Below are 26,972 nucleotides of genomic sequence, written 5' to 3'. Positions count from 1 at the left end.
CATGCGGGGCCTGGGGTTGCAAACTAGCTTGCAGAACAGAGGGTCTGGAGAAACTGAGCTGGATGAAGCAGTGAGTGTTGTGCAGGAGTTGCCAAAAGGGATCAGGCTGAGAGTCTGTCTATGTCGGCATCCAAACTCCCACCTTACAGCCAGGGAGGAGAACGCCCATGTTAGTAAGTGCAGGATAAACTCACCCAAGGAAAGGTCCCTTCTGATCCCCAGCAGCTAAAGGATGACTCATGCCTTGAAGCTCAGACTCAACAGCATCTTAAGTCATTATTCAACATGCTGTTAGCTCTGGTTGCTGTTCCTCCACATAACAGCCCAACCCCTGCTCCGTTCTTGACTTCAGGGACATCTTGCAGCAGCCAGTTCCACAGGTCAGTCTCCTCTGAACCTGTATGATTTCACCACCCTGGTCCCACAGTGCCAAGCTTCTGGGACTTCTTGTCTGATCCAAAGCATTCAACAAAAAAGAGAATTAAGCTGGGGATTAATTAAAAAACAAAACTTTATTTGGTCCATCGGAACCTGAGTTTGAAAACCATCCATGGATAATTCATATCATACAGGGATTACGGATTTGATTTACAATTGATAAAATAGCCTATGTTTCATAAGGGCTGGACAGTATTTACAGGGTTAAAAATATTCACAGCTCAGAAAGAGAATGACAGAACCAGAGAGAAAAAAAGGACAAAAAATATCCAAGTGGGGAAGGGGAGAAGACAGGCTGACAAAGAAAAGTACAAACACAGCTTGGCTCGGCCGATCCGTTTCCTAGGGACCAGCAGGGCCCGAGGGGCAACAGACAGATGTAGGAGGAGGACTCCTCACAGGGCACCCCCAGTCTGAGTCACCCCCATCCCAGTGAACAGGAGGTGGGGGTGAACACAAGAGGACGGGGAGATGTGCCCTATGCTTGCCACAGAACTGAGGCATCTAGAGGGGAAACACAACACTGAGGGTCCAAAGGAAGGGCAGAATAAAACCTTGGCACTGGCAGCCCCTGCCCATGCCCATAAGAACATCAGCCTGCCCCCAGCCTGGTCTCCAAAGTAGAGTGATGGAGCTGCCATCTCCCAGGGCAGAGCGCTGGTTTGGGGGAGACCCATGGGGTGCAAGCAGCCTGGGACCCAACTGTGCAGGCCTCACCCTCTTACGCAGTCCTATAGGGAATCCCTTGATGCAAGCAAGCCAGGGCCCAGGGCACCTGGCTGCCTGCCTGGGGACTGAGAGCAGGGGCAGGAGCTCAGGACCTCTACAGAAATCAGACTGAAGGAAGGAAAGAACAGAGAGCAAAACTGACCTGCCTCTCCTTACAAGGGCTTCCAGCCCTGCCCTGCCCAAGTGACCTCCTGCATTTCCCAGGAGCCCGAGTGGAGGTTACAGCAAAGCTTAAATAAGAACTGCAACCCCCCAAGATTTTAATGCCAAAGGACTTGTGTTATAAGGGAGAGGCATGGCCCCATTTAGCCATGCCCTGTGCACTGCACAGACACCCTCCCCACTCCTCCATTCCATGTGAATGGTGAGGGGCTCCCATCCATCCCATCCCAGGTAGGAATAGGTCCACCCCGTCACTGACAGCATGTGCATAGGACCCAGCTGGACAAAGAGGTGGCAGCATGGGCCCCCTGGCCGGGTACATTTCACCAGCAGGCTGCACCCCCAGCAGCCCCTGAGGTCCATTCACTTCCATGGGAGCAGGATTTAGCCCACAGGAACTGCCTGTACTGCTGGCTTTTCTCCCACCCAGTGAACCTCGGCCTCCGCTCCCATTGGGCTCACAACGCTCCTGCCTCACAGAGCCCAGGTCCTGCCTGGGCAGATGTCTGGCCCTGCCGGCAGGTGCAAGGTTTACCTCAGGGGGAAGGGGGCCTGGGAGGGACTAGATCTGTCAGCAAAGCACTGGCAGATTGAGCTAGATCCCGCTGATTCCTCAAAGTGATTATACAAAACACATCTAGAACAGTGCACAGCAATGTGTTAAACTGGGGCTGAGTCCAGGCCCTGAGACTTGGGAAAACTGCAACCCCCAACCCTGTGTCTGAGCCCCACATGCTGGCTGGAAACCCTGTACCCGCTACCCTGTACCTGCATCCCTCTGCCCCACACCCACTGACCCAGGCTGGCATCAACAGCCCTGGAGAGCCCAAGCCCTGTACTGGGTCTTTGCAACTGGGCTCTCACACTGGCCCCATTCCCAGACTGCTTTTACCTGGCAGGTGAATGCAACTCAGCCACCAGGGAGCAGAGGCCCAGCGGTGCTTGGAAGGAACCCTTATCCCCTCCACCTGGGGCTGAGGCCAGATATGGAGGAGCCAGAGGAAGCAGGGCATGTGAATGGGGGCAGTGGTTCTCCAGCTCAGGGCTCGTGGCTTCTCTCCTAGTGCTGTGCTTGGTGGTCACAGTTGCATAGTAATGAGTTGAAGTGCCCTTGCTGGCACTGGGCTGGAGGCGGGCCACCCCACACTCCAAGAGGCAGGAGCCCCTCATCTGCCCCATAGCCCACAGCACAACAGAGGAAAGGGCTGCTCGATGCGATTTTTGGTACAAGATGCTGTGAATCAGCTGCCTTCCCAGCAGTAACAAGCAGCCTCCAACTCCTGCCCACTACGAAGAAGTTGCCTCCAAGGATACAGATCGTGGCTAGGGGACAAGAGAACTACAAGTTCCACAAGCCTTTGAGGCAGAAGGCCCCAGCTGCAGGGCACAGCTGTTTGGGGAAAAAGGAACTTCCCAGTATCTTCTATCACACTGGGTGTGTTCAATCCCAGCCTGAGCGCTTTGTCCCTGCCCTCAGCCACCAGCCTGCCAGCCCTAGACAGAGGGACTGACGCCCTCCTATTCCACAAGCCTGGCTGGGGAGGGCAATACCACACATACACAGCTGCAGCAACCTCCCCCCGCATCCATTCCACATCCTCCCACTTCCCCATGACCCTGACACAGCTCCAGCCCACATTCCCCAGCCTCTTGGGATGTCCAACACTCCAGTCAGCTCTGCAGGACCAATTCAGCCTTGGTAACCCTACTTTAGAGTGGCACCCAGCTGATCTCTTGCACAGCAATACCAGCTGGGCACTGGGGTTCACACAGATGGACAAAAGTTGGTCAGAGGTATATTTTTCACAGCCTTAGGGTTCTGACACTAGGAAAGGGGGCTGAGTCCTGAGCATGCCATGGGGGAGGGGAGGGACCTGTCCTACCGACTCCCCTCTCCAAGTCTTGCCAAGGTGCCCAGACTTCTTCCTGGTGAGTGGCAGCGATCCTTCCCATGAGAAGGGGTGGAGAAGGGGATGAGAGGCCCTGGACTCCAGTGGGGAGGGCCCAGATCCTGAGATTGCCATGATTCAAGCCACGCTGTTGCTCCCGCACTCCTGACGGCTCCTCGTAAAGTGCGTGAGTTGGTGAGGAAGAAGGGGTGTGCAGATACAGGGAGGAAGCCAGGGGGGTCCTGAGTCCTCCTTAGCCCCAGCCCACCCCATGGAAGTAGAGCAGGCATAAGGCAAGGCGCTTGGCATGAGGCTCGCGCTCCTGCCTCCACCCCTGCAGTGGCTCAGTAATGCCAGCTGGGGAAGAAGCCTGAAGCCAAAGGGGCCAGGGACTTGATTAAAGCAAAAAGGCAGAAGCAGAAGAAGGGTGGGGAAGGCTGGGCCATTTGTCATAGTGGCCGGGGTCCGTGCAGCCCAGCCACCTCAGGTGTGAGCAGTGGGTTGTGGGTCCCTTTTGTAGACATCCAGTCATTAAGAAAAGCTTGGGTGGCTTTGCGGTGCGCCAGGCGGTGGGTGATGGAGAACCCAGCGTTGCCTTCCAGCTGGGAGAGGATCACCAGCACTTGCCTGTGAGGAAAGAGGAGTTAGTGCCTGGTCTGGCAGGGGCACCCCAAACCTGATGCTGGGGGCAAGGGGACAGAGTCATGTGGACTCCCTCACCAGGCTCTGCCTCTGTGGGGATTCCTTGGCCAGGGTGTTGGCAGGATGGGGTGGTTTCTCCAGCTAGGCTGGGCCCTGTGGGTTGGCCTCTGACCAGACCATTGGCACAGGACTCTGTTGCTTCATGGGAGTTTGTGGCCCATGGCCCCACCTCTGGCAGTCTCTGTGGATTTCTCCACCCCACCCCTGCCCTACAGGCCCCCCATGCTCTCTCACCGGTGCAGAGGTGGCACACTGTCCTGGGTCTTCAGGCTGCCCCGCGTGGACACCACATTGAAGCTGTCTGTGCAGTCGCACTGGACATGTAGGTAGGACTTGGGGTGCCGGTTCTCCACCACCACAATGAGCCCTGCCCAGCCGTGCGTCAGGTAGTAGCAGGTCATCCCCTCACGGCCCTGCCAAGAGCAAACCTGCAGTCAGGTACACAGCTCCCCTCCCCCACTGCATGACCAGAGCACCACAGCTGGGCTGGCTCGCAGTGCCAGGCTCAGAACTGCAATGGGGAAGGCTGATACCTTTTTTTTCTTTTTAAGCAATTTTTTTTGTGTCCCAGGTCAAATTAGCCAGATCAGGTCCAAATCTGTTTGAATGATTCAAGAATCATATGTAGCCCTGCTACCGGCAAGTATCCTCCACCCCAGCCCAGGGCTTCAGATACATCCAAATCCCTTGGAAGGCATCCTATGTGCAGGCCCAAGCCTAGAGACTTGGGGTTTGGATGCCCCTGAGTTTCACTTGCCCTCAGCCATATGGCTGTAGGAGCAAGCTATGGAGGAGGCTCTTGTAGGGAGTCCTGTCTGCAAGCAGACAAGGGTGAACCTTCCACTACACAAAGCCAATTGTGAGGCACCTACTTGGTCAGGTACTCTCCCCTGACACCTTCGTGGTCATAATGCCTGCTCCAGGGAACTCCTGGCACCCCGGTGGCACCCAAGGCATCAGCCCTGCACTCAGTGCACCAACTCAGGGCCTGACCCTCCTCAGAACACAGGGTTGGACAGATGGACACTTCTGGGGCCCAGCATTGTCCTGTGCACTCCATTTCCCATGCTTGCCACTTCCCAAGACTAAGCCTGCTCACTTTCCCTCTCACTGCTGTCTGGGTCCCCTGCCCGCATCTCCAGAAGCCTGAGCTGCCTCCACCCTAGGGGCATATGGCCTCCTGCCAACTGCCACCCCCTGGCTGGGGCACCCTGGGCATCCCACTGAGCTGTACCTGCAGAAGACAGGAAATCCACTGCACCATCCTGCTCATGACACCCCAGGCTGAGGCTGAAGCAGGGGGTGAGTTGTACTGCAAAGAACCTTTCAAGGGTTTTGCCTGACATAGAAGGGTCTGGTTTTCCTCAAACAGGGGCAGGCCCCTTAGCTGAGGGATCAGGGACAGTAGGGGACACTGGAGTGGTGACTGGGTCAGCAAGACAGGGAGAAGAAGGGGCAAAGTCAGCAGTCTTCAGCTATGCAGGGGCTGCATTCAGTAACCCCAGAGGTCTCAGGTTCCTACAGCTCTGGTCTCACACAGGTGACACAGGCTGGTCCATTAGTGCCATCTAGTGGTGCCCTAGGGAGGTGCATGCCTGCCCTGCTGGTGGTATGGCAGGGACAGAGGCACCCAGCCCAGACCAACGGTACCCCAGGACATGGCTTTCCTGCCCCACTGCAAAGTGCTTCTGCAGGGTGCCCTGCCTCAGCTGCAACCCTCTCCCACCCTGGGGCTCAGGTAGGCATTACCTACCTCATGCCGTTCGCCCTTGTTCTCTGTCAGCAGGATGATGGCATCGGCCAGCGTGGTGGGCTGTGCTTCAATCTGCTCCACCATCACCAGGCGGGAGCTGTAGATGGCCAGGATGTAGCTGGAGTAGTCGGTTGGGGGGCGCCCGCTGCTGCTGGTGGGGCTAGAGACTGGGGAGACACAGATGGATTCGGGGGGCGCACTTCCTGGGATCATCTCTGGGATTCCTGTTAACTGCTGCCACACTAACGCCGCCTCCAGATAGTGGGCCTGCTGCACAGGGCACCCTGCTCCCCTGGCACTGCACACCCCCTGCTCCAGCTCCTCAGAGGCCTGCAGACACCGATGAGTCACCTCTCTCAGCACCAGAAGCAAGGCCTTGCTAACACCACTGCACAAAGGCAGAAACTGAGGTACCATGGGATGACATAACTTGACCCAGGTCACATAGTGAATCAGTAGCAGAACCAAGGATAGAGCCCAGGAATCCTGATGCCCAAATTGTGTCTGCAGTGGCAAACTGGGGTAATGGCAAGGATACTAGCCTAGCTGGCCAACACCTGTGGGATGGGGGACCTGGATGAGGAAGAGAGCTCTCTGCCCAGAGGGGAGCAGACTGGCAAAGCACAGTGGGCTTCCTACAGGCCTGGCCATCTCCCTCCAGCAAAATCGCAGAGCCACCTCCCCACCCCTCGCACTGGCCACAGACCCAGGGAGTGGGGAGCCTGAGATTCTCTGATCACTGCCTGGCTGAACCCATGTGCTGTAGCTTCCCAGGGCAACCCTCCAGCCCAACCTGCTGGACAGGAGACAGGTAATAAATTAAGTTGGATTCCCTAGTAGCCAGTTACACCCCCTAGCTACTCCCCTCCCCTCCTGAATGTGCTGTCTGCTGGTCTCACTCTCCCAACCCCATGCTCCTCCACCGAGCCGGCCACTGCAACCGGCCATGTGCCTCACCCTGGGCGGAGGCTGTGTTCCAGTGGTTGAAGGCACAGCACACAACTGCATACTCTCCAGGCTCCAGCATGACATCACAGTTCACAAACTTCTTCACTGCCCGCTTGCTGTGCGCCATCAGCCGGCCCAGGCTCAGTTTGTTCCCACTGGTGAATGTGGCCCGGAACACCATGATGCACAGGTCTAGCAAATGGCTGTCCATCATGTCAGAGCGCCTGCAAGGTGGGAACAGCTCAGGTGTGATCCATGTCCCGGCCTCCTCTGCCCTCGGGCAGCAATCAGATGAGATTCAACAAGGACAGGTGCAAGGTCCAGCACTTGGGACAGAGTAATTGCATGCACAAAATAGAGACTGGAGAGTAAATGGCTAAGCTGCAGTACTGCAGGGAAGGACCTCAGGGTTACAGTAGACCATAAAATAAATATGAGCCAACAGTATGCTCTTATTGCAAAAAAAGTTAACAGCATCCTGGGCTGTATTAATAGTAATGTCATTTGCAAATCAAGGGAAGCTATCTGTTCACTCTATTCAGCACTGGTGAGGCCTCAAACAGCTACTGTGTCCAGTTTTGGACCCCATACTTCAATAAGGATGTGGACAATTTAGAAAGAATCCAGTGCAGCACAACAAAAATGATTAGGGGTTTCAGAGGCAAGACTTATGAAGAAAGGCTGAAAGAGCTAGGGTAATTTAGTCTGAAGAGAAGACTGAGGGGGGATTTGATAACTGTCTTCAAATACCAGAAGGGTGACTACAGAGAGAATGGAGATAGGCTTTTCTCTGTGGTTGTAGGGGACAGGACTAAGAGCAATGGCCTCAAGCTGCAGCAGGGGAGATTTAGGTTTGAGATTAAAATGAACTTTCTGACTATGAGGGTTGTCAAGCATTGGAACAGGCTACCTAGAGAAATTGTGGAATCTCCATCCTTGGAAGCTTTCAAAAGCAAATTACACAGACACTTGCCTTGGATGGTTTAGTCAGGGATGATCCTACCTTGAGCAAGGGGCTATGACAAATGATCTTGTGAGGTCCCTCCCAGCCCTACTTTCCTATGATCCTATAATTTTGTTGTGGCAGGGAAAGAATGGGGCTGCTCTTTGTAAACCATGGGCTTAACCCACCTGATGGCAAAGCCTGGATAAACTCTGCAGAGGCATTTCAGGCCCTGTTGCCACGTGACATTGGAAGGGTTGTAGGCTCAGAGCAGAACTGCTTCTCCCATTGCTTCACAAGCCTGTACACCAAATAAGGCCAGCTGAGACTGGTCTCATACCTGGGCTGCTCCAGACACTTGGGAGAGGAATGGCAGCTGCCTGTAACCAGCCCCTCCTGCAAAAGAATCCCAAAAGTCTTTCTGCCCAAAGAAGCAGGTAAGACTGTAATTCTGTTTGCTGGTGGAGCAACTGAGGCATAGAGGGGGGCAGTGCCTTGCCAAAGGAGCCTGGGAATGAAGTGCAGGACTCCTGATTTCTGGCATGATGCCTTAGCCTGTGGCCCATTCTGCCCACTGCAGGTGTCTGGCTGATTGTAGGGCAGGCATAGGTGCCAGGCCCTGTTTTCTGGCTCACCTGCTGCCCTCCTGGAAAAGGGCAAACTCCAGTGTGGCACGCTCCAGCACTGTCAGTGAGGTCACTGTGACAGGCCCGCTGGCCTTGTTGGGGAAGGTGCCCTGCACTCGAACCTCATGCCAGTCTGAATGCAGCTTACAGATGTCCACTGAATCGAAATACCTGTGGGCAGGGGACAGACATTACAGTTGACCCAAGCAATGGCACCAGCAGCACCAGCAGTGCCAAACCCACCTGACAAAATCCCAACCATGTCCCCACGCTGGCCATGCTGGATGCCATTCCCAAAGCAAAGCCCTCAGACAACCTTTTTTGGGGACAACGGGGGGTGCCTGGAAGGGGAAGCTCGCACCCCTTGTTTCAGTAAAGCTTTGTTTCAGGCTTTGGCAGGAGGGTTGGTCAATGGCTAGATATCTCAGGCATGAATGGAAAGACCACTGGGCTCAGCCCGGGGCACCCCTAGAACTAAGCTAAGCACTTACAGGGCTCCAGAGAGCTGCTGTGGTGTGGAAAGCTCAATGTGCCTCCAGTGGCCTGGCCAGTAAGCACTCAATGATGGCAGAACCCACCTGTGACCAAAATGTGCCAGTACCTGTTGGTGTGGGAGAAACCCAAGGGCTCCCAGTGGAAAGAGTGAGTGTGGAAGAGACTGAGAAAGGGAAAAGGAGGAGAGCAGCACTCAGGTGTGCAGGAAGGGCAATTAAGAGCCACTACCCCAAACCTGTGCAGCCCCTGCTCTTGCCAGGGGTCCCCAAAGGATCCCACAGGGGTGGAGAAGGGAGAGGGCTCCTCTTCCTCGAGGCAGCAGTGAGCCAACTGGCACTAGGTGGCACCAGAGCTTCGCATTTAGAGAAGAGCGATCCTGGAGGCACAGCCCAGGGAGCCTCTACCAAGTCATGCAACAGGAGCCCTCCTCTCCCCCAGCCCTACACAGAGCCCCATACCACCTGCTTACAGACTGCAACAGACCCAGCTACTGATGGGAATGACAATGTTCCCCCACGATTGGCAGCACATGCCCAGGAATCGCCAGCATTGCACCTGCTGGAGCCCATCTCTACAAAGCTCCTTCCCACATGCTGCCCATCTCCGGCCCTGCTTAAAGCATTAGGTTCAGCTTGGTGACAGCCTGAGGCAACATGGGTGAGCAGAAAGCAGTACAAAGGGCCCCATGCACTGCCCTGGTGTGGCTTAGCTCACCATACTCCCACTTCCCCACAGACTGATCTAAGACAGTGACAGGGATAACAATGCTGAGTCCGGTCAGCTGAGAAGGGCCCAGGTGCTGGCATAAGGGGTGCCTTTCTGCCCTGTGTTACCTGATGAAATCGCTGTACTCCATCCAGAAGACGCCCTCGCTGCTCCCGTGCGGCATCAGATCATGTCGCAGGTGTGTTGGCCAGTGAGGCCACTCGTCGGACCAGTCACCATTCCAGGAGAAACGGCCCCAAGGGTTACGGAGCCGTAGGAGCCTGGCAGGGCAGAAGCACAAACGTGGAATTGGGAGGGATGCACTCGTACTGGATGCGGGGCAGCTGTGAGCCCCAGGGCCTGTTCATCACCCAGGAGATGGAGCCTTGACAACAGGCAGAGTCCTGGGAACCACAGGGCCTAAAGCCTAAAGCCTGGCCTGGCCCAGTACAGGCAAGGGCTGTGCAACCCTCCCCAGGCCCTTCTACCAGCACACTAGGATCCCACACTGCAGCACTCTGCTGGTCCAGCCCTGGGCTTCCACACACAGTCTGAAATCTCAGCTCTGGAGAGGCCACTGGCCCCAAAGAGCCAAGCAGTGGAGTGTTTTGGATGAATGCATCACAGCAAACACTTTAACAGTGACCCAAGCTGCAGTCACTGAAAGCAAGCCTCTAGACACAACACCTGCCACAGTGCCCTGAATGGTGACAAGGACAATGCATCGGATGTGTCCAGCTCCATCCCCAGGCCTGAACAACCTCAGCAAAAGCATCTGCATTACACTGCCCCTCAGGGAGGCCATGTGAGAAAACCTACCATGGGTTCCTTCTCCCCTCACCCTGAAAGATCAAAGGGGCTGGTTTCACTGACTCTGGCCCAGCTAATTGCCAGGGGGGTAGGAGGCTGCCCTGGTGACTCAGCGGTGCACCAAGATGCAAACAAACTTGTGCAACCCCAAGACATGCAGTAAAGCATCTGCTGCCACATGGAGGGGAGACCTAGTGACTGGTTTCCTGGGGTCCCTGGGTGTCCCAGTTAAAAGGGGATGGAACCTCCAGCATCCAATTCAGCATGGATTCTCCCTTATTTCAGCATCCTACCCACAGCCTCCTGATACCCCCTTCTCTTTTCTGCAGGATTCCAGATGGCCTCAACATTGACAGCTTGTTCCCAGCCACAGCCTGGCTCTCTCATGTACCCTTGCCACAGTGCACGGCTACTGATGAAGTCTCTAACTCTCCTGTCCCAACAGCAGGCTGACCCTGCCCTGCTTGGGGACTTGACCCCCACACCCTGGAGATGCAGAGAGGTTGCCTGAATGTCTCTGATACGTCACCTGAAGCCTTGCACGTCCCGTACGTCCAATATGGAGTAAGCATGCCGTGGGCGAAGGCCCATGCTCTCGTAGGCCGCGTCATCCACCTTCATGTTTCCGCCACCACAGGATGCGCCCATTAGAAACCTGCAGTAGGGACCAAGGGAAGAGGAAGAAGAAACAATGGAGATTGGCATCACCTGCTTCGTACCAATGGGACATAGGATAAGCTGGATGTGACCCTTCTACCTGAGCCAGGGTTAGTCAGTCATTCTCAACCCCCTGGTGGAAGTTCCCACTGTCACTGTAACAGATGCCCTGTTGCTGGCCATGATGCAGGCCAGGATTGCTGGAGCCAGCTGCTTCTACTCCACTCTTAGGAGCTTTCACTCTGTGCTCTGACCCTATCCCACCAACCTCTGCAACAGCTCATGGCCTGTGCAGTGAACTGGCAAGCCTGCCTGAGAGGCAGAGCTCTCTAGCATTTCAACAATGCACTGTAATTCACACTGAGGCCAATAAAGACCCTGGAGGTGTGAGCTTCCCCGCAACAGCACTCTAACTCTTACTTTTTTTAAACTTCAGCATATGAAAGAGAGACCAAGCTCTGCCCCACACATAGCCCTCTACCAGCCCTTCAATCCTAACACTACACAGGCAGAACAGCATTGAGAGGAGACTCATAAAACAGCAGCCAGGGGAGTGAGGATGGATACAGCCAAGGCAGCCAGGGGAAACCATGTTCTATGTACCACAGAAAACCCAGGGAAGGCTTTGCCCAGAACCAACAGTCTCAGACAGGTCATTGGAGTTGAACCAGAAACACCATCCTGATGCCTTCTCCTCATAGATCCACCCTTCCTTTGAGCTTGCCAGGGTGTAAGGTATTATTCACACCCTAAGCCAGGCTCATCATCCTGGCTCACCTCTTCTCCCTGTCAGAGAAGACCTGGCTTTGACCCAGCCATTGCCAATATCTGTGGGTTTGGCCACATCCAAGAGGCATGCAGAAGAGGAGGCAGCAACCACCCTAGTTACTTGCCTGGTGATACAGCCTGCTGAGACTGCAGGCCCTCACATACAACACTCCTGTCTGCTTGGATTGAGAAATAAACCCAATCTCGGCTGGAGGCTAGCATTATCCTGGGTCACACCATTCTAGTCACAGAAAAGCAATACATGCTGGGATAGGGAGTCTCCACATACATGCAGTACACACATGTTAAAAATGATGGCAGCCAATGCACTGTATTGCAGAACATTATGGGTCATGTGGTCTGGTTTAGCCCCTCTGGTTTCAATTCTAATGGAAATAACCCTGTTTTCCATAGCCCAGCAGCATCTCTGACACCTAGCAATCCAATTTCCCTCCCACACCACTCAGCCTGAATCTTCCAGAAATGCTCTTAGCTGCAGATCCAAATGGGCCCTGTCTCCTCCTAGTCTTGTTCAGCTCTGGACTGACTTCGCTCCTAATTGCAGCTTGTTACAGACAGCAGAGCTGTTATAACCCAGTAGGGGAATCTGCAGGGTCAGGCCTGTTGTAACATAGGAGATTGGAAAATAAAACTTGATCAAAGCAAAAACAAAGTTAGGTTAATCATCAGCCATTTAGAAACCCACACAGAATGACACTAATTATGGATGGGAAATTCATCAGGGTTTTATCTTCAATATGAAAACAAACAAGGAGAAATTAATTTCCTAGCACTATATCCATGGGCCTTCTGGCAGCATTTAAGATGGCTGCCAAGTGTAGCAGGTTACAACCTGAGTCAACACTATCCTCTCTTCTCTGAGCAATATGAATGAAAGCTGCCACCCTAGCCTCTCTTCTAGGATCGCTATGCTCCTGACAACTCGCATGAACCCCTCCCGCCTCGTCTTACCCAGCCTCCTTAGAACTCAGCATTTTGGCCCAGATGAGGTCAGTGTCAATGGGCTCCTCGCGAGGGTTAGTGGAGCTGACCTGCAGCATCAGGCTCTCGCAAGGGGCGCCGGTTAGCGTAGCCAGGCCTTCAATAGCACGCCCTGCCTGGAGGGCAAAGTACGAACCATGTAGCTTGGCCAGAGCCTTCTCAATGAGGGCTACCCACAGCTGCTTCCTCTGGGCCTGCGAAAGGGACAGGGATACAGGTTACAGTTCACATGGCAGCTCCACAAAGAAACAGCAGACAACACCTGAACAAAACAAGCGTGGACCCCCTCAGGCCAGGCAGGACACTTGCACTAAAGCTACCATGGTCTGCTTGTCCAGAGTCAGCGAGGAGCCAGCAATGGTGGTAGTCACGGTGAGTTACTTATGGGGCCAAATGAGATCTGTACATGATCTGATCAGCATCTTGTGCCCAGGAAGTGATTTCCCCCCTCTCCCATTCTGGAAATGCACTGGAGCAGAGACAAGAGGCTGCGATCACTTTACAGCCTGCATGGTGCATTGCACTGCACTGTAAATATATATTTGGACAGTTCTTTCAAATGCAGGCATTATTTCTATGACAGGCTAATGGCCCCATTTCCCAGTAAATCTAGATTTAGGAATGTTTCATAAGAAAAGGGGATTTCATACACATCCTGAATGCCTGGATTTCAAATGCTCCCCTCCCACCCTCCCTCCTTCCCACCCACAATGGCTCCCTGGATTAGACAGCCGAGAGAATATTTGGAGATGGAACCAATTACATTTCACACAACGGTGAGGCGAGGTTCTTCACGGACGAGAGGATGACAGCATGGAGATGTTAGAGACACTGAGGCAAACTTCTTTCACCCATGGCATGGGGACAATGGGGAGACCTAATTAGATTTAGCACACTTTACAAATGGAGCTTACCCTTAAGTCGTTTTGAAATGGTGGTAGGCTGTTGCTCTGGCATCGTTACGCTGATTATATGTTCATAAATAAATACAGGGGATACATTACCCTCATGAAAGCAACCGGCCCTTTTTCAAAGGTTCCATCAGGAGTGATTTGAACAGTCTATATTGCTGTTGTCTTGGTAGCACCTAGCAGGATGGGGCTCTGGCCTGGGACCGAGGCTCCTAGGTGCTACCTCAAATACATCAGCATGTGGCATACAGCTTATGACAAACTCACTGCAGACACATAACAAAACAAATCCCAGCCCCAAGGGGTTTACAGTCTAAGGAGAGTAAACAGCAGACAAACAGTAGGTGAAGGGGTCAAACCTAGAAATGAAGCTGCAGAGGTGCTATTTGGTGTGAGTTTTGTTAGCCTGTCTGTTTACGCATTTGAAACTGTAACAGAAATCACTACCTGCAGGCAGCCTGGCTTATCTTACAGCATTTCCTGCAGCAGGAATGTACATACTTTGAGATCCACAGGTGAAAAGCAAAGCAACATGCGACTGATATTTGCCTTAGATGACTTGGGGAGATTAAAAGGTGATATGCAAGAAAGGAGGGGTAAACTGGGGTTGAACCTTTTGGGCTGGAAAAGAAGAGCTGGGTGTTTATATAATCTACAAGGAAGGCCAGAAAATGCTTATTGTTTGTTTTGACTTAAAAATTCCTCTTCTCCCATCACCATTGAAACTTCTATTTATTTCTTTTTGAAAATCCATGCAAGTGTGCCCTGAGGTGATACTACTTTAACATTTTGGCTTTTTGTTCTTGTTGAATAACACTTATAACTCAAATGCTTAAGAGACATTCAGGAAAAAATTATTTTTCCTAAAAATGTGACACTACATATCTTCAGCCAAAGGCAGACAAAGCTCAGTCTACATGCAAGACTTGCAACAACACCTCCAGCAAAAGCAGGAAAGGCAGACTTGACATTTTTGTGACAGAAAGAAGTTGATTAAAAAAAAAAAATCTTATTTTGACAGTAAATACATAAATAAGGCTCTCATCACCCTTTTCCTATGCATACACCCATGACTGCCATTTGCAGGTTACCTTGAAGGCTACACCCTTAAAACTGCATCAGCATTTTTCCTACACAGCTCTCTGCATATGATCTGAGTTTCAAGGCAAGTCTGCAGAAATCAAGCCTTTTATTTTTGTGTTGTTTAAAACAAATGTTCAGGATTACAGCACACAGCCTGCAAAGAGCCAGGATGCCTCTTTGCATCCCCAAATTCACTTCCATCTCCAATACTGAGGCCGTTCAGTTTGTCTGGAGAATTGCGCTGTCTGTCTTTCAATAAAGGTTTTTTTAACTGTGTCTCTGCAAATGCTCCCAGCAGCAGCCTCTGAGCCTGTCAGGCTGGGCAGGGACAGAGTGTACTGATGTCCCAAAGACTTCTTGAAATCACTACATTTCCCGCTGACCTCAACTGAGCATGCTCAGAAGTGACTAAACCATGGCTCAGAGCACTTCTGAGGTCCCACTTGAAGCAGGCAGACAGCAGGCATCAACAAGAACCGTGCTTCTGCCTCCCATCAAACCTCAGCCCCTGTCTGCAGGAAGTCCAGGCAAAAGTGGGGGATAAAACACTGTCTCACCCCTCACGCTCATCGCAGCACAAAAATGGCTCAAAACCCAAATAGCCTTTAAGCAGAGAATGCAGTAAGGAAACTTCCAGCTCCAGTTCCAGAAAATTCAAGGTACATGACACTCAAGGGGCTCTGCAATGGAGCCTGCTTTCCAGCCCTAAAGCAGGCACCAGTTTCAGGGTGGGGGCAAAATGCATCTCAGTAGCCAGGGGTGACTGGTGCCTCCTGTGTAGGGGGGGGGGGGGGGGGGGGGGCACAATTTGTGGGCAGGCCCAGGGACGGGCCAAAAGCTCCTATACTTCTGTGCTGAGGCTTAGCGCCCTCCACCAACACACTGCCAGCCCACACAGCAAAAAAACTGCTCCATCCTGAGTGGTGCCAAGTTGGGGGCCAATCTTGGGGGGGGGGCACATGCCCCCCCGTGCTCCCACCACCAGTCACCTGTGTCAGTAGCACAGCTGAAGATCAGGCTCTAGACCTGGGGCAGCTCCCTGCTAACTTATCCCATAGGATCGACTAAGGTCAGTCCCCCAGCCCCACAACTATGAGTGGGCTGCTTGAAATTAGCCTGATCTTCCTGCTGTGTTACCACCCTCTGTTCCTATGAGCTCCACTGCCCTCTCCAGCCCCATGGAGTCAGGGGACTATTTAAGCCCTCTCCTCCCTATAGCAACTAGCTCAGTGGCCAAGGGCTTTCATATCAGAGCAGGGACTGACCTGGGAAAAGAGGAGGTAGCCACACTCATCACATGGCAGCATGTCATCCACCAGCACTGTGGTCCACGTGCCATCCTTGCAAAGTCGCACCTGGTAGGCCCCCTCTGGGCACAGTGTCCGTGTGATCATGACCCTCTCCACCAGCTCGGGGCGCTCTGCCAGCACTGCCAGTGCACTCAGGAACCTGGGGAGACATGAGATGAAGTCCATGCTGGGCATCTGCGCTGGATCACTGCAAAAGGACTCTAAACGCTGCTGCCTCAGGCCTTGAAGAGAGAAGGGCCCAACCTCTCTCAGCCACAGGGGCTGAGGGGGAAAATGAATATTGCCTCTAGAGCTGGCTCCAAAGAACAATTTAATACAACCTGGGCAGACCCCATGTAGAGCCAGGGGCTTGTTAAATGCTCCCCACGATACCACTGGGCAACTTAGTTGAGTCCCCTCGACATAACTGAAGAACCTAAAGGAGAAAGGTGCCCAGAGGAAGATTCATGGCCTTTCAGCAGACTGTGGTGACTCCCCAGCCCAGATCTATCACCTGATGGGAACTGGGCTGGGGTCTCTGACAGCAAGCTCAGGACCTGGTTCACATCCAGCCATGAGGTTCCTGAAGCATTCTTCTCACTGGCTCCAGTGAATGCCTCAAAGCCTTCCCTACCTTCCTGCTCTAAAAACAGCAGTAGTGAGCAGTGCGTAGGCCAGCCATGCATAGGAGCATGCACCGCTAGGCACTGCTAGCAAAGGGCACTCAAAGCTAGCAGCCAGCACATAGGAGAAACCCTACAAAAGGGTGACTAGCCCACGTGTCCAGGGAAAGAGCTGGCTTCCTGTGGTATCTGGGCACCTGCTGCCAAGTTGAGTCTGGGCATTCATGGGGATCACAAGAACAGGCAGAGCTGGCCAGAGTTACGACATGCACCCTGAAAAGGAGGGGAGGGCTCCATTTTGGGGCTCAGGCCAATCAGCAGCTGTTAGAGATCTCATATGGTCAGATAATCCTACCCTGCCCTTTGTGGGATTATGCACCTCCCTCGGAAGGACATGGTCTTGGCCCATGCAGGAGGCAAGGTCTTAGGTAAACTGGACCTCTGATATGACAGTCCAGTCACATTCTCAGTCCTGCAGCCAACACTGAGGGGCAGGAGACCATGAAGAGAATGGGGGTTGGGAGGGATGAGTTCTCTGGCACCTTCTAAACTGGTCTCGGAGGTGGCAGGAATGGGAGTCAATGCAATGTGGAGGAGGGAATGAACCCGGAATGGGTGCTGGGTGGGGGGAAAGGGAACTAGACAGCAGCCGGTGGGGAGGCAAAGAAGGGAGAGGGGTAACATGTGGTGGGATGACAGCTGGTGGCAGAGGAACGAGACAAGGGTCTATAATGGGGCATGAGCCACAACATAGGGTGGGACAACATCAGAGGGTGGCAGAAGCCTAGCAGGATAAAGATCTGATAGCAGCTAGATGACAGGCAGTAAGCTCTGTGCCTGCAGGAGCAGAGGAGGGGGCTGTGCGGGCCTGGGTTGCACTACCCCTTACCAGCAGTTTCCCAGCAGTCCCTGCAGGATGTCCGAGGGCCGGGGTGTCCGGAACACCGACCACTTGACAGACTGGTCCTTGAAGATGCTGCAGTTGATTTCATGAGGCCGCAGCCATTGCTTCACTCTCTGCTGGACACTGTCCCCATCCGGGAACCCTACGGATTTGGGCCCGGGGTGGAAACTGTCATCCACAAAATTCACCTTGTTCTGCAAACACAAATCACATGGGCAATGACACCAAGCAGTCCATGCTACATAGTGGTCCTAGCCCCACAAGTCCACAGGGGCTCACAGAGGCAGGTCTCAGGTGTGAGTGCACGACTTAGCCCAGGCAAGGAGGGCAGCACTGCAAAGGCTGTGTTAAGCCAGGTGGCCAGAGTCAGGTGAGTGGCAAGAGCAGAGGGTCATTAGACATTCCCTGCTGCAGTAAGAGTGGGAGTTTCTGAATGAGGCAGGGCTAAGGGCACAGAGCTGACCTGTATGGAGGGGCCCATCCTGTGACTGCACATCCCTTAGGGGAAGTTTCAAAACAGACAGAAATCTGCATGGCTCAGACCCTCACAATGGGCACAGGCTGGCAAGGGCTGGAACTAACAGGAGAGACAAGCCCAGAGGCATTTGCTCACATGATGCAACGGCAGTTTTCCCATGAGTCAATAAGTAGCTCAGGAACCAGCCTTTTCACCCCTCCTCTTATACTGACACCAGGGTATACAGCACACCTTGTGCATGCAGGGCCACCACAACGATGCTCCACTATCTGCTACTGCACTCAGGACGCCTGGGCTCAATCCCCAGCTGTGCTAGATTCCCTGAACGTCCTTGGACAATTCACTTAATCTCTCTGGGTCTCAGCCTCCAGCTGCAATGTGGAGATAACCAGCCTTCTTTTGTCTCCCACCTCAACTGTAACTTTTTCAGGGCAGGAAGTGTCTCTCACTAGGTGTTCCCCCATCTCCTGGCACAGCAGGGCCTCAAGGGGCTTGTATAAATAGCAGCAAATCTTCCAGGCCTTTGCCTTAAACCATGTTCTGAACTGTCATGACTCCATAGCAGCCAAATGTTCACATGCGGACACTCATGTGTCCATTAGAAATGCTGGCCACACTCGAAATTCAGTCTGCCTTAATCCAAATTAACTTTCAAGCATAGGCAAGTTTTTAGGTTTATAGCATAAGAGCTATCAAGGAAGCCAAAGCTAACTGAGAGGAGAAGTAGTGTTTAAAACAGGGTGATTAAGAATCAGGATATTTTTGTAATTAAAAGAAATCAAACTGTTATGATTAAAATCCAATTTGATATAAATCAGCTTTTATATACATAAGGATGGTACTTTCTTCTCTTGTTATGGTCTTGAATCATTAAAATGACTGCTTTGTGTGGTTTTTTTCTTTAACAACCATCTCCTAATTGTACATAGAACCTCATATTTTATAAAGGGGTTCTTTCTTAAGTGGGAAATTTAATACTTAAAATATTCCTCTAGACCAGGGGTGGCCAATGTGTGGCTCTGGAGCCATGTGCGGTTCTTCAGAAGTTAATATATGTCTCCTTAAATCTTTGCACAAGCACACAGTGACCAGCTTCCAAGTGGAAGGAGATGCATATTAACTTCTGAAGAGCCACATGTTGCTCCAGAGCTGCAGGCTGGCCACCCCTGCTCTAGACCAAAGAAAGAGAAGTCCTTGGGACTCATCAACCTTCTCTACTGGGAGAGCACCGTCCCCGAGACAGAACTGATGAGGAAATAGCTGGGGCTGGATTTGCAACCAACAACATCTCGCAATATCTGGAACTTGTGCCATTATTTTTGTTATCTACCCTGTGGTAAGACCCAGTCATGGCCAGGGCCCCATTGTGTTGGGCAATGAAAAAACACAGAAGAAAAAGATGGTTCCTGCCCCAAAGACTTTGAACAGCCAAGAATGCTGAAGTGCTTTGGCCAGGTTGTTTTCCACCACAGGGGCTGCAGTGGTGGGATATCTTTGGAATGAAGTGATAGCAGAGAGGATCCCAGGTGAAATCTTGGCCTCATTCAAGTCCACTTCCAATGATTTCAATGGGGGCAGAATCCCAGAAGTGGTCCCCAGAAAGCACACACAGGAGTATAAGCAAGTGGTGTTACAGTCCCAAGGGGCCTGTGTGCACCCTACATACATTGCTGATCCCAGGGGAAAGTCACTACTCCCCTAATGAAACCAATCACTCATTAACATTACCCTCCGGAAGATAAATCATGAGACCCAGACCTCCCCTGCAGCTAGCTTCACCTCATTGGTTTGTCTATGGCCACAGCCCTGCAGGGATAGCATTCCCCTGTAAGCAGAATACCAATTCATTATTCTTCATGTTTAACTCCTAGTCTGTTTCTAACACATGGCTTGCCCTGTGCTCCACTGGCAGGGTCCTAAAGTCAGCTAAGATCTCCCCATTTGGTGATGCTTTCTCTTGGCACAACACTCTCTCTCAGCTCTGGGTCTCCCTGATGCTGGCCTGGGCAGGGATATTATTCCTTGTAGTGCTCCTGTCTGCACTTCTTCTGCCAAGGCATGTGCAGGAGACTTGCACATCCATATGGCATTAGCTGGTAACATCACCTCCATTCTAGAAACACCCCAAAGCTACTAAGCTCACTCAGTTATTGATCCACCTGTGGTTACTGAGAGGCAGGAGTGGTGTGCTGCAATGTTGGAACGTTCTGGCTGGAATCCCAAAGAGTTAAACATGTCAAAGACCGGTTTGAGGCTGCCCATTCCACCCCTGGTCATTTATTTATTTGCTTTTCAAAGAGTTGCATAATTAAAGCAATTGTGCGATTAGGAATCAATGACTCACACCTGTGACCTTTATCTTAAGCTGCTAACAGAGCTGAGCCAGAGCCTGGAGCCTGGCTGCACCTGCTCTTGCTGGGGATCGCACAGGGCTGCCTGAGGGCCCTGCTCAGCCTGGACTCTGCTGGTTTTGCCCTTCCAAAGGAATCTGCAGGGTTTGGCCCTCCACACATAAAGGTGGAGCATGATACCCCTGACTTCAGAGTTCATTCAGTCCAACGCAGCAAGGCTAAGAATCAGACTTATGACATGGTCTGACAACTACCTGATAACATAGTAATTAGATCTTCTGTAAGATGCTTTGCTCAGAGATCTTAGAAAGATTTACAAAAGATGACTCAGTATCATGATTCCCATTGGGCAGGGGGGAAACTGAGGCATAGGGACATGGCAGGGAGTTACCCAAAGTCAGTGTCATAGCTGGGAACAGGTCCCATATCCCTGACCCTAATTCCAGGGCCTTAAGGGCTTTTCAGTGACCAAGACCAAGGGGATGTCACGGGCCAGGGGGAGGAGGATGCTTCTGAGAACAAACAGCCAGGTATAGCCCTAGCAGTGAACAGTGTCAAAGGGGAAAGACAGAGAAGGACAGAGATGATAGCTCAGAAGACAGAGGAACAAAACCTGAGGGGAGAGACAAGTCAATAGGAAGGTAAGAAAAGGCACCGCATGGGATGGGAGAAGGAGAAGACCTCCACAGCTTGCCTGGCGCATGGCAGAGAGCCCAGGACGCACGGGTTCAACATCCTATTCAGCCACTGCTTCACTGTACAAAACTCCTGGATGTGTCACTTCCCTCTTCCTGCCTCAGTTTCCCTGGGGCAAACTGGTGATAAGGAGGCTTGCTCCATTACCAGAACGAGCTCAGAGGGGATACTGAGGGTTAATTAATGGGACAAATCCTTGAATGATATAAACTGTCATCCCCAGACTGACGCCAAAGGAGTCCTGTCAATTTGCATCAGCCATGGACCTGCCCCAAGATCTGTGCAGATGGGGACATGGTGGTGGCAGGTGTTACTGAAAGGAAGGAGAAAGGCAGGACTGCAGGGTGGAGACCACAGCAGGACGAGAAGGGAGGACAAGGCACAGACACAGGTTTGAGGAACTGTTAGAATATGCAATAGTGCAGTGCAAAAAGTTGGCAGGGGGAAAAATCAGGCTGCTGAGGTGGAGACAAAATCCTGCTCCACTCTGGAGAACAGAGGAAGGGCAAAGCTAGACAGGAATAAAGCCAGGGCCCTATTTACTTATGTGCAAAGCCAGGGAGAAACATTTGGAAATGTACAAGAGAAACACGTGAGAATAAAAATGCCATCAGCAGTGAATTCAAGCAGAACTTCCCAGCTCCGCCGGCTGCAAGCATATGGAGCACGCTGCCAGGGGAAACGCTCAATGCAAACAGCATCAATGGGCTTCAAGAGGTTACTCGATATATTTCAGGCACATGAGGATGCTCAAGGCTAATCCAGGGGGTTGTGGCTATCCCAGAACAAACCAATGCTCTGAGCAATCTGGCATCCTGACTCCAACAGCATAACAAACAGAATGTATAGGCGACTTTAGGACTACTGAACACAGCAGCCAACAGAAGGCTTGAACCTCCTTTGAAAAACAGGCATAGGGCAGGAATGATTTCACAGACTTCTTGGGCTGCTCTGCTCTGAGCTGAGACTGATAATGGGAGGAGAGTGGAGACAACAGGACAGTACAAAGGGGTTTCTGAATGAGCAATTCTAGTTCTTTAACTCTCTGAAGTTGTCAGGAATCCACACTACACTCTGACGCCAACCTGTGGCAGGAGCTCTAATCAACTGGGTTCATTTAGCTCTACAATCTTGGATGAATGCCTTCCTAGCTGCCAAGGAGGAATGCTCATTGCCTGGGCAATGGGGGGTGGTAAGCAGCAATCCAATAGTGTAACTCTTGGGGCCCTGACTCATGACTTAAATCCTCGGGGTGGGCGATAATAGTGTTCTTGCCATGTGTTTGTACCCACTGGCTGTCTCTTGCCCTGTGCTTGAACTAAAAGCTCTCTGAGGCAAGGCTTTTTTCTTCATGTGTTTGTACAGTGCTCAGCATAATGATTCATGACTGAGGCTCCCAGGTAGTAAGTAAATAATAATATTATTCTGTGTAACATTAGGTTTCAGAATCAACACCCAGTGAGGTGAGCTGGGCAGTACCCATGTCTCAGACCTATTGTTTCAAGTTCCCTGCAGATTCAGGCAAGCAGCACATTGAGCAGAGCTTGCCAAAGAGATGCCAGGCTTGGCAGCCAAGAACTGGCAGGTCGCACCTCCCTCCACACGGGAGGAATTCTTTACAGGACGTGGGGAAGGGGTAGGGGAAGGTTGAAGCTTAAAGAGTGCTCACCTCCCGACAGAAAGTCACGATGTTTTCCCACAGGGCCTTGGCCTCACCCTCATCCGTCTGCCGCCTCTTCTCCACATGCATGCTTTCCCGCCTCTTGAGTGGCTTGGCACCCTTGCGCTGGGTCATGTACTGCTGGGGAGTGTGGCAGGCCACGCAATGCTTGGCCTTCAGTTCATTGAGCAGGGTGCAAGCAGGGCATGGCCACTGGTTCAGCCTATCCTGGACCAAGGGTGGCTGAGAGGGGAAGAGGCAGGCCACCTTGCGGGCTGACGGGGCCTTGCTGCTGCAAGAGGCACAGCTCCCCTTGTCAATGCCACAGTCGGGACACTTGGGGGCTGATTCACTCTGCACTCCATGCTCCTGGAAGCCGTGCAGCTTGGAGGAGCCACAGGCCTTGCACTTCTGCACAAGGGTGGGGTTTTTTAGGGTGCATTTGGAACAGGACCACGTGGTAAAGTCAGGGCTTGAAGGGCTACAGGGGGTGAACCTCACTGAGTCGCCTGCCAGGTCAATCGTGTCACTGCTCTTCTGAGCACTGCAGGCCTCGCACTTGCTAGCCCCAGCAGAATTGAGCAGGGAGCAGGTGCTACACTTCCAGTGTGATGGGCTGACTTCCATCTCCTCCTCCAGCACACTCAGACGCTTGGTGCACAACAGCTCCTGAAAGCGGGCAACAGGGGGGACCCGGGCCTGGCCTTGTGGAGATCCCTTCTGCCCAGCTGCAGCCTGAGCCGTGGGCTGAGAGGTCTCGGATACCTGTGGCTGCAGCTGGGGTGGCACCTCCCTGCGGCTCCTGGGCACAGGGTTGTTCTGCAGGCCAGGGGAGAAGGGGCTGAAGGTTGGCATCTTCTGAGCATCCTGCTCCATGGCTGTGGAGCCCTGACTGGCCACAGGGTCGCTGTCTGTGATCTCTATAGAGACGCCGGGCTGAGGGGCGGCAGGGGCCATGTGGAACCCAGCAGGGGCGATGACCTCGGGGACCACCAGTGCCTCCGGAGGGATCTTGGGCAGTGAGAGTTTGCGTGGCCCCCCACAGGCTGAGCAGGAGTTGGCCACAGGTGTGTTGTGCAGCGTGCAGCGCTGGCAGGCCCAGCCATTCTCCAGCTCTGTCTCCTCGGGGCTCTTCCCACCTGACTCCTCACTGCTGCTCTCAGCTTTGTGTACATCCTCCTTGGAGATCCCCTTGGGTTCCACCAGCACGGTGGGCTTGGGCAGGACACCGTTGATGATGGGCAGTGGGGTGCCGCCCGGCCCGGGTTCTGGCATGAAGCCACACACCTCACAGGCCTCTTTGCCCAAGAAGTTTCTGAAGGTGCAGCGGGCACAGGCCCATTTCTGCTCCTCCACACTGAGCCTCAGGATGTGGTTGAGGTCTGGCTTCTGGCGGGGAGCCTCACAAATGGAGCATTGCCGCTGTCCCACAGGGTTCAGGAAGGTGCAGCGCGTGCAGGACCACTCCCGCACAGCAGCCATAGAACCAGGAGAGTGGGTGTGACTGCAAGAGAGCAGGAGAGGACACCGTTACCAGCAGGGAACATGAGGCAGTGGAGTGATGGGAGAAAGAATCACACCAGGGCCTAGCACCATGGGAGGAGGGGCTTCACACATCTGCTGACAGGCTCACATTACGGGCCAGACTCTCGGACCTTGTCTGCATAGGCCACCAGGACCAGCCTTGCCCTTGGCAGCAAACAAGTACAGCTGCTGTAGAAAAGCATGAACAGGGTTTCTTTGCCTGCCATAGACTGAACCTTGCTTCCAGGAAGGGAGCAAGCAGGAATCCAGTGTAGCTGTGCTCTTGGGACTGGCTTCTCTGGCACTGACAACCTATTCCTCTGAGTGCACAAGTAGTAAACTGGCATCCTACCAAGTTTCTTAAAGAGTGACAGCAATCCAACACTGTGCAGTGCCTGCCCTGCCCAGATGCACCCCTCCAAGCACCCCTGGTTCCAGGGCCATTCATTAAGGAGCAGTAAGGGAGCCCCCTCCTCCCTTCCCCTCCCCTCTAGCTTTACACTCAGCAAATTCCCCATATTAGCAGCACCTTTATGTGTAGTTAATAAATCTCCTGGTTAGTAATCTATGCACCATTACACCATCAAATAGCAACTGCTCTCCCTTAGCTGCAGCATGCCACGTCCACGTGGCTGGAATACAAAGGAACTGTGGTTAGGCCCAACGTTGTGGAGAAACACCCAGGTAGTGCATATGAGGACAAAGGCAGGGGAAGCACGTTGTTACTGCCACAAGGCGACAGACACACAGAAACATACACACAGATGTCAATCTTACTTCCAAAAAGAGAGAGTGCTTCTTTTAGCTAACAACTCTGCAGTAGCATGTCTGTGCAGGAAGAGAAATCAAGCTTGTAAAAGAAACTTGCCTGGTGATCAGCAACCCCTTTTGCTTGAAACTGGAGCAAATTTCAACTCTGACCTGGTTGTCATGGCATAGGGTAGTGCTGTGGGCACTGGGCCCACAGGTTTATCAGGGCAGTGCTGTACTTCTAACACCCCACGCAACTCTGGGACTGCTGTTTCACTTCAGGTTCTGCTGCACAGGAGGCTTTGAATCCTAATAAGGAACTTCTCCTTGGCAAAGATAAAAGGGTCCTGGAAGCACCTTTGGTCATCCCAGATTTTGTAAAACCCAGTATGTCTATGGGCAGCTTCTCAGACACTGTAAACACTGAGATGGATACCACTACCTTACCTTTGCACTACACTTACCTTGTGCATAAACAACAAAAGGAGCATGATGTGCACTGGGCTGCACTTGAATCTTATGTCACTTTCTAACATGTACAGACAATGACCTGCACAAGTGGTTGCCCTGTGCCCAGCCCTGAGCCCTGAAGCAGTAGCAAAACTCAGCAGGTTGGGCTCAAAAATGAACTTCTGGCTTCTTTTTTCACTTACGCAAGTGACTGTAATGTTAAAAAAGACACACTACAAAACTCCAGTCACCAAGCATGAGTTCCCCTCATAAGGGATCACAGAATACCAAACTTAAGGCCCTTTTCCTGTGAAAAGAACCATGCTAGAAGACCTTCGGCTCCACTACAGCTCTGCAGGTATGATTGTGGGATTGGACCCTTTCAAAGAAGCCCAGCAGCAACTTAGCTTGTACTGGAAAGAAAGATACCCCCAACCCTTCCTGGACATTACACCTCACAGCACATCTCATCTGAAAGGAGGAGCTGCGCAGTGCGCTCTGAAGGCTGACAAACTCCAGAAGCTTTGGACCACCGAGCAGGAGCAAACTCCAAATCTGGGGGACCTCACCATAGGACAAGGCCATGACTCCCTCACTGTTATGTTGTACAAGGCTGGGCTCCGGTTCCTCTACTGATCTTAAGCACAGCCATATTGCCCAGAAAACAAGGCATCTCACCTCTTATATAAAGGCCCCAGAGCTCAGATCTCTTCAGGTGAATACAGACATCTCAAACCCTAACCAGATACCCACCAGCAGCCAGAGAGGAGGTGTGATATGCCCTAGCAAGGCGCTATGCTGGTTGACTGTCACCCCAAGTATTCGTGGTCTTGTGACAAACAGAGGTATGTAACAAGGTAGTAAGAATCACAGGGGAGAGGAAAAGGCACTGCCAGTGGGTAGAGGCAAATGGGAAATGGCTGCCCTGGCCAGTACTGAAAGCCAATGACCCATCAATAGCCTAAGAGTGATCCAGTAACACTCCCAACCTATGAACCCATGCGATCCGAGTGCAGGTAAGCCCTTCCTCCGCAAAGACCAGTATAACCTTTGTTCTCTCTTCTGCTTGCTCTACCTGCACTACCGACAGGACCCATTTAATAATAAGATAAATATCTTTAAAAGCAAAGCCCATTTCAGAGAATCAAATGAATTCTGAGAGAAGGAGAGAGACGGGGATATTGCAAACTCTTTATGGTATATATAACATTCTTTAATATTTTGTTCTTTACAAGGTATTTATTGGCGTTATTTCAGGAATCTTTCATAACAAAGTGAAATGTAAAAATTGATTTTTCTTCCTTCTGCCTTGAGTTAATAGAGCTGGGAGCTAGCACGAAATCGGCATCAGGAGCCACAGAACTCAGACAAATCTCCAGCTCCATGAAGATGACACTTATCTCTTCCCACTTTTCCCATTTGCATACTTTATGCATGTGGATACATACACACAAACACACACATTATTTGTATAACTGCTGTTCTAACGTGGCCCCATTGTGTTAGATGCTGCACCAACATCTAGGGAAAGATGGCCTTGCCTCTAATGCGTATGCTCCTGCATGGTGTGTGTACATGCACATATCTGCATGCACGTGTGCACACACGTGCACACACACAAGCAAG

The 26,972-nt window shown here is 52.3% G+C and overlaps 1 protein-coding gene across 4 annotated transcripts in view; it reads right to left on the bottom strand.

Moving 5' to 3' along the window:
- Window positions 1-493: 493 nt before the first annotated feature.
- Window positions 494-26,972, bottom strand: part of CAPN15 (calpain 15) — an 83,773-nt gene continuing 57,294 nt past the window's right edge. For all 4 annotated transcript variants that reach the window (XM_006278175.4, XM_014597491.3, XM_019493087.2 and 1 more), the window contains exons 2-12: window positions 22,632-24,126; window positions 17,423-17,631; window positions 15,887-16,070; window positions 12,598-12,821; window positions 10,730-10,855; window positions 9,519-9,671; window positions 8,200-8,361; window positions 6,631-6,845; window positions 5,674-5,840; window positions 4,155-4,333; window positions 494-3,845 (exon numbers count right to left, since the gene is read on the bottom strand). In XM_006278175.4, coding sequence (XP_006278237.1) covers window positions 3,668-3,845; window positions 4,155-4,333; window positions 5,674-5,840; window positions 6,631-6,845; window positions 8,200-8,361; window positions 9,519-9,671; window positions 10,730-10,855; window positions 12,598-12,821; window positions 15,887-16,070; window positions 17,423-17,631; window positions 22,632-24,104 — 3,270 coding nt within the window. In that variant the 5' untranslated portion in view covers window positions 24,105-24,126 and the 3' untranslated portion in view covers window positions 494-3,667. The remainder of the gene's footprint in view (window positions 3,846-4,154; window positions 4,334-5,673; window positions 5,841-6,630; window positions 6,846-8,199; window positions 8,362-9,518; window positions 9,672-10,729; window positions 10,856-12,597; window positions 12,822-15,886; window positions 16,071-17,422; window positions 17,632-22,631; window positions 24,127-26,972) is intronic.

Source organism: Alligator mississippiensis, chromosome 13 (genome assembly GCF_030867095.1).
Source record: "Alligator mississippiensis isolate rAllMis1 chromosome 13, rAllMis1, whole genome shotgun sequence".
In the NCBI taxonomy this organism is placed as follows: domain Eukaryota; kingdom Metazoa; phylum Chordata; order Crocodylia; family Alligatoridae; genus Alligator; species Alligator mississippiensis.
The sequence above is the reverse complement of the archived record's forward strand: the minus strand, read 5'-3'. Positions and strand labels throughout refer to the sequence as shown.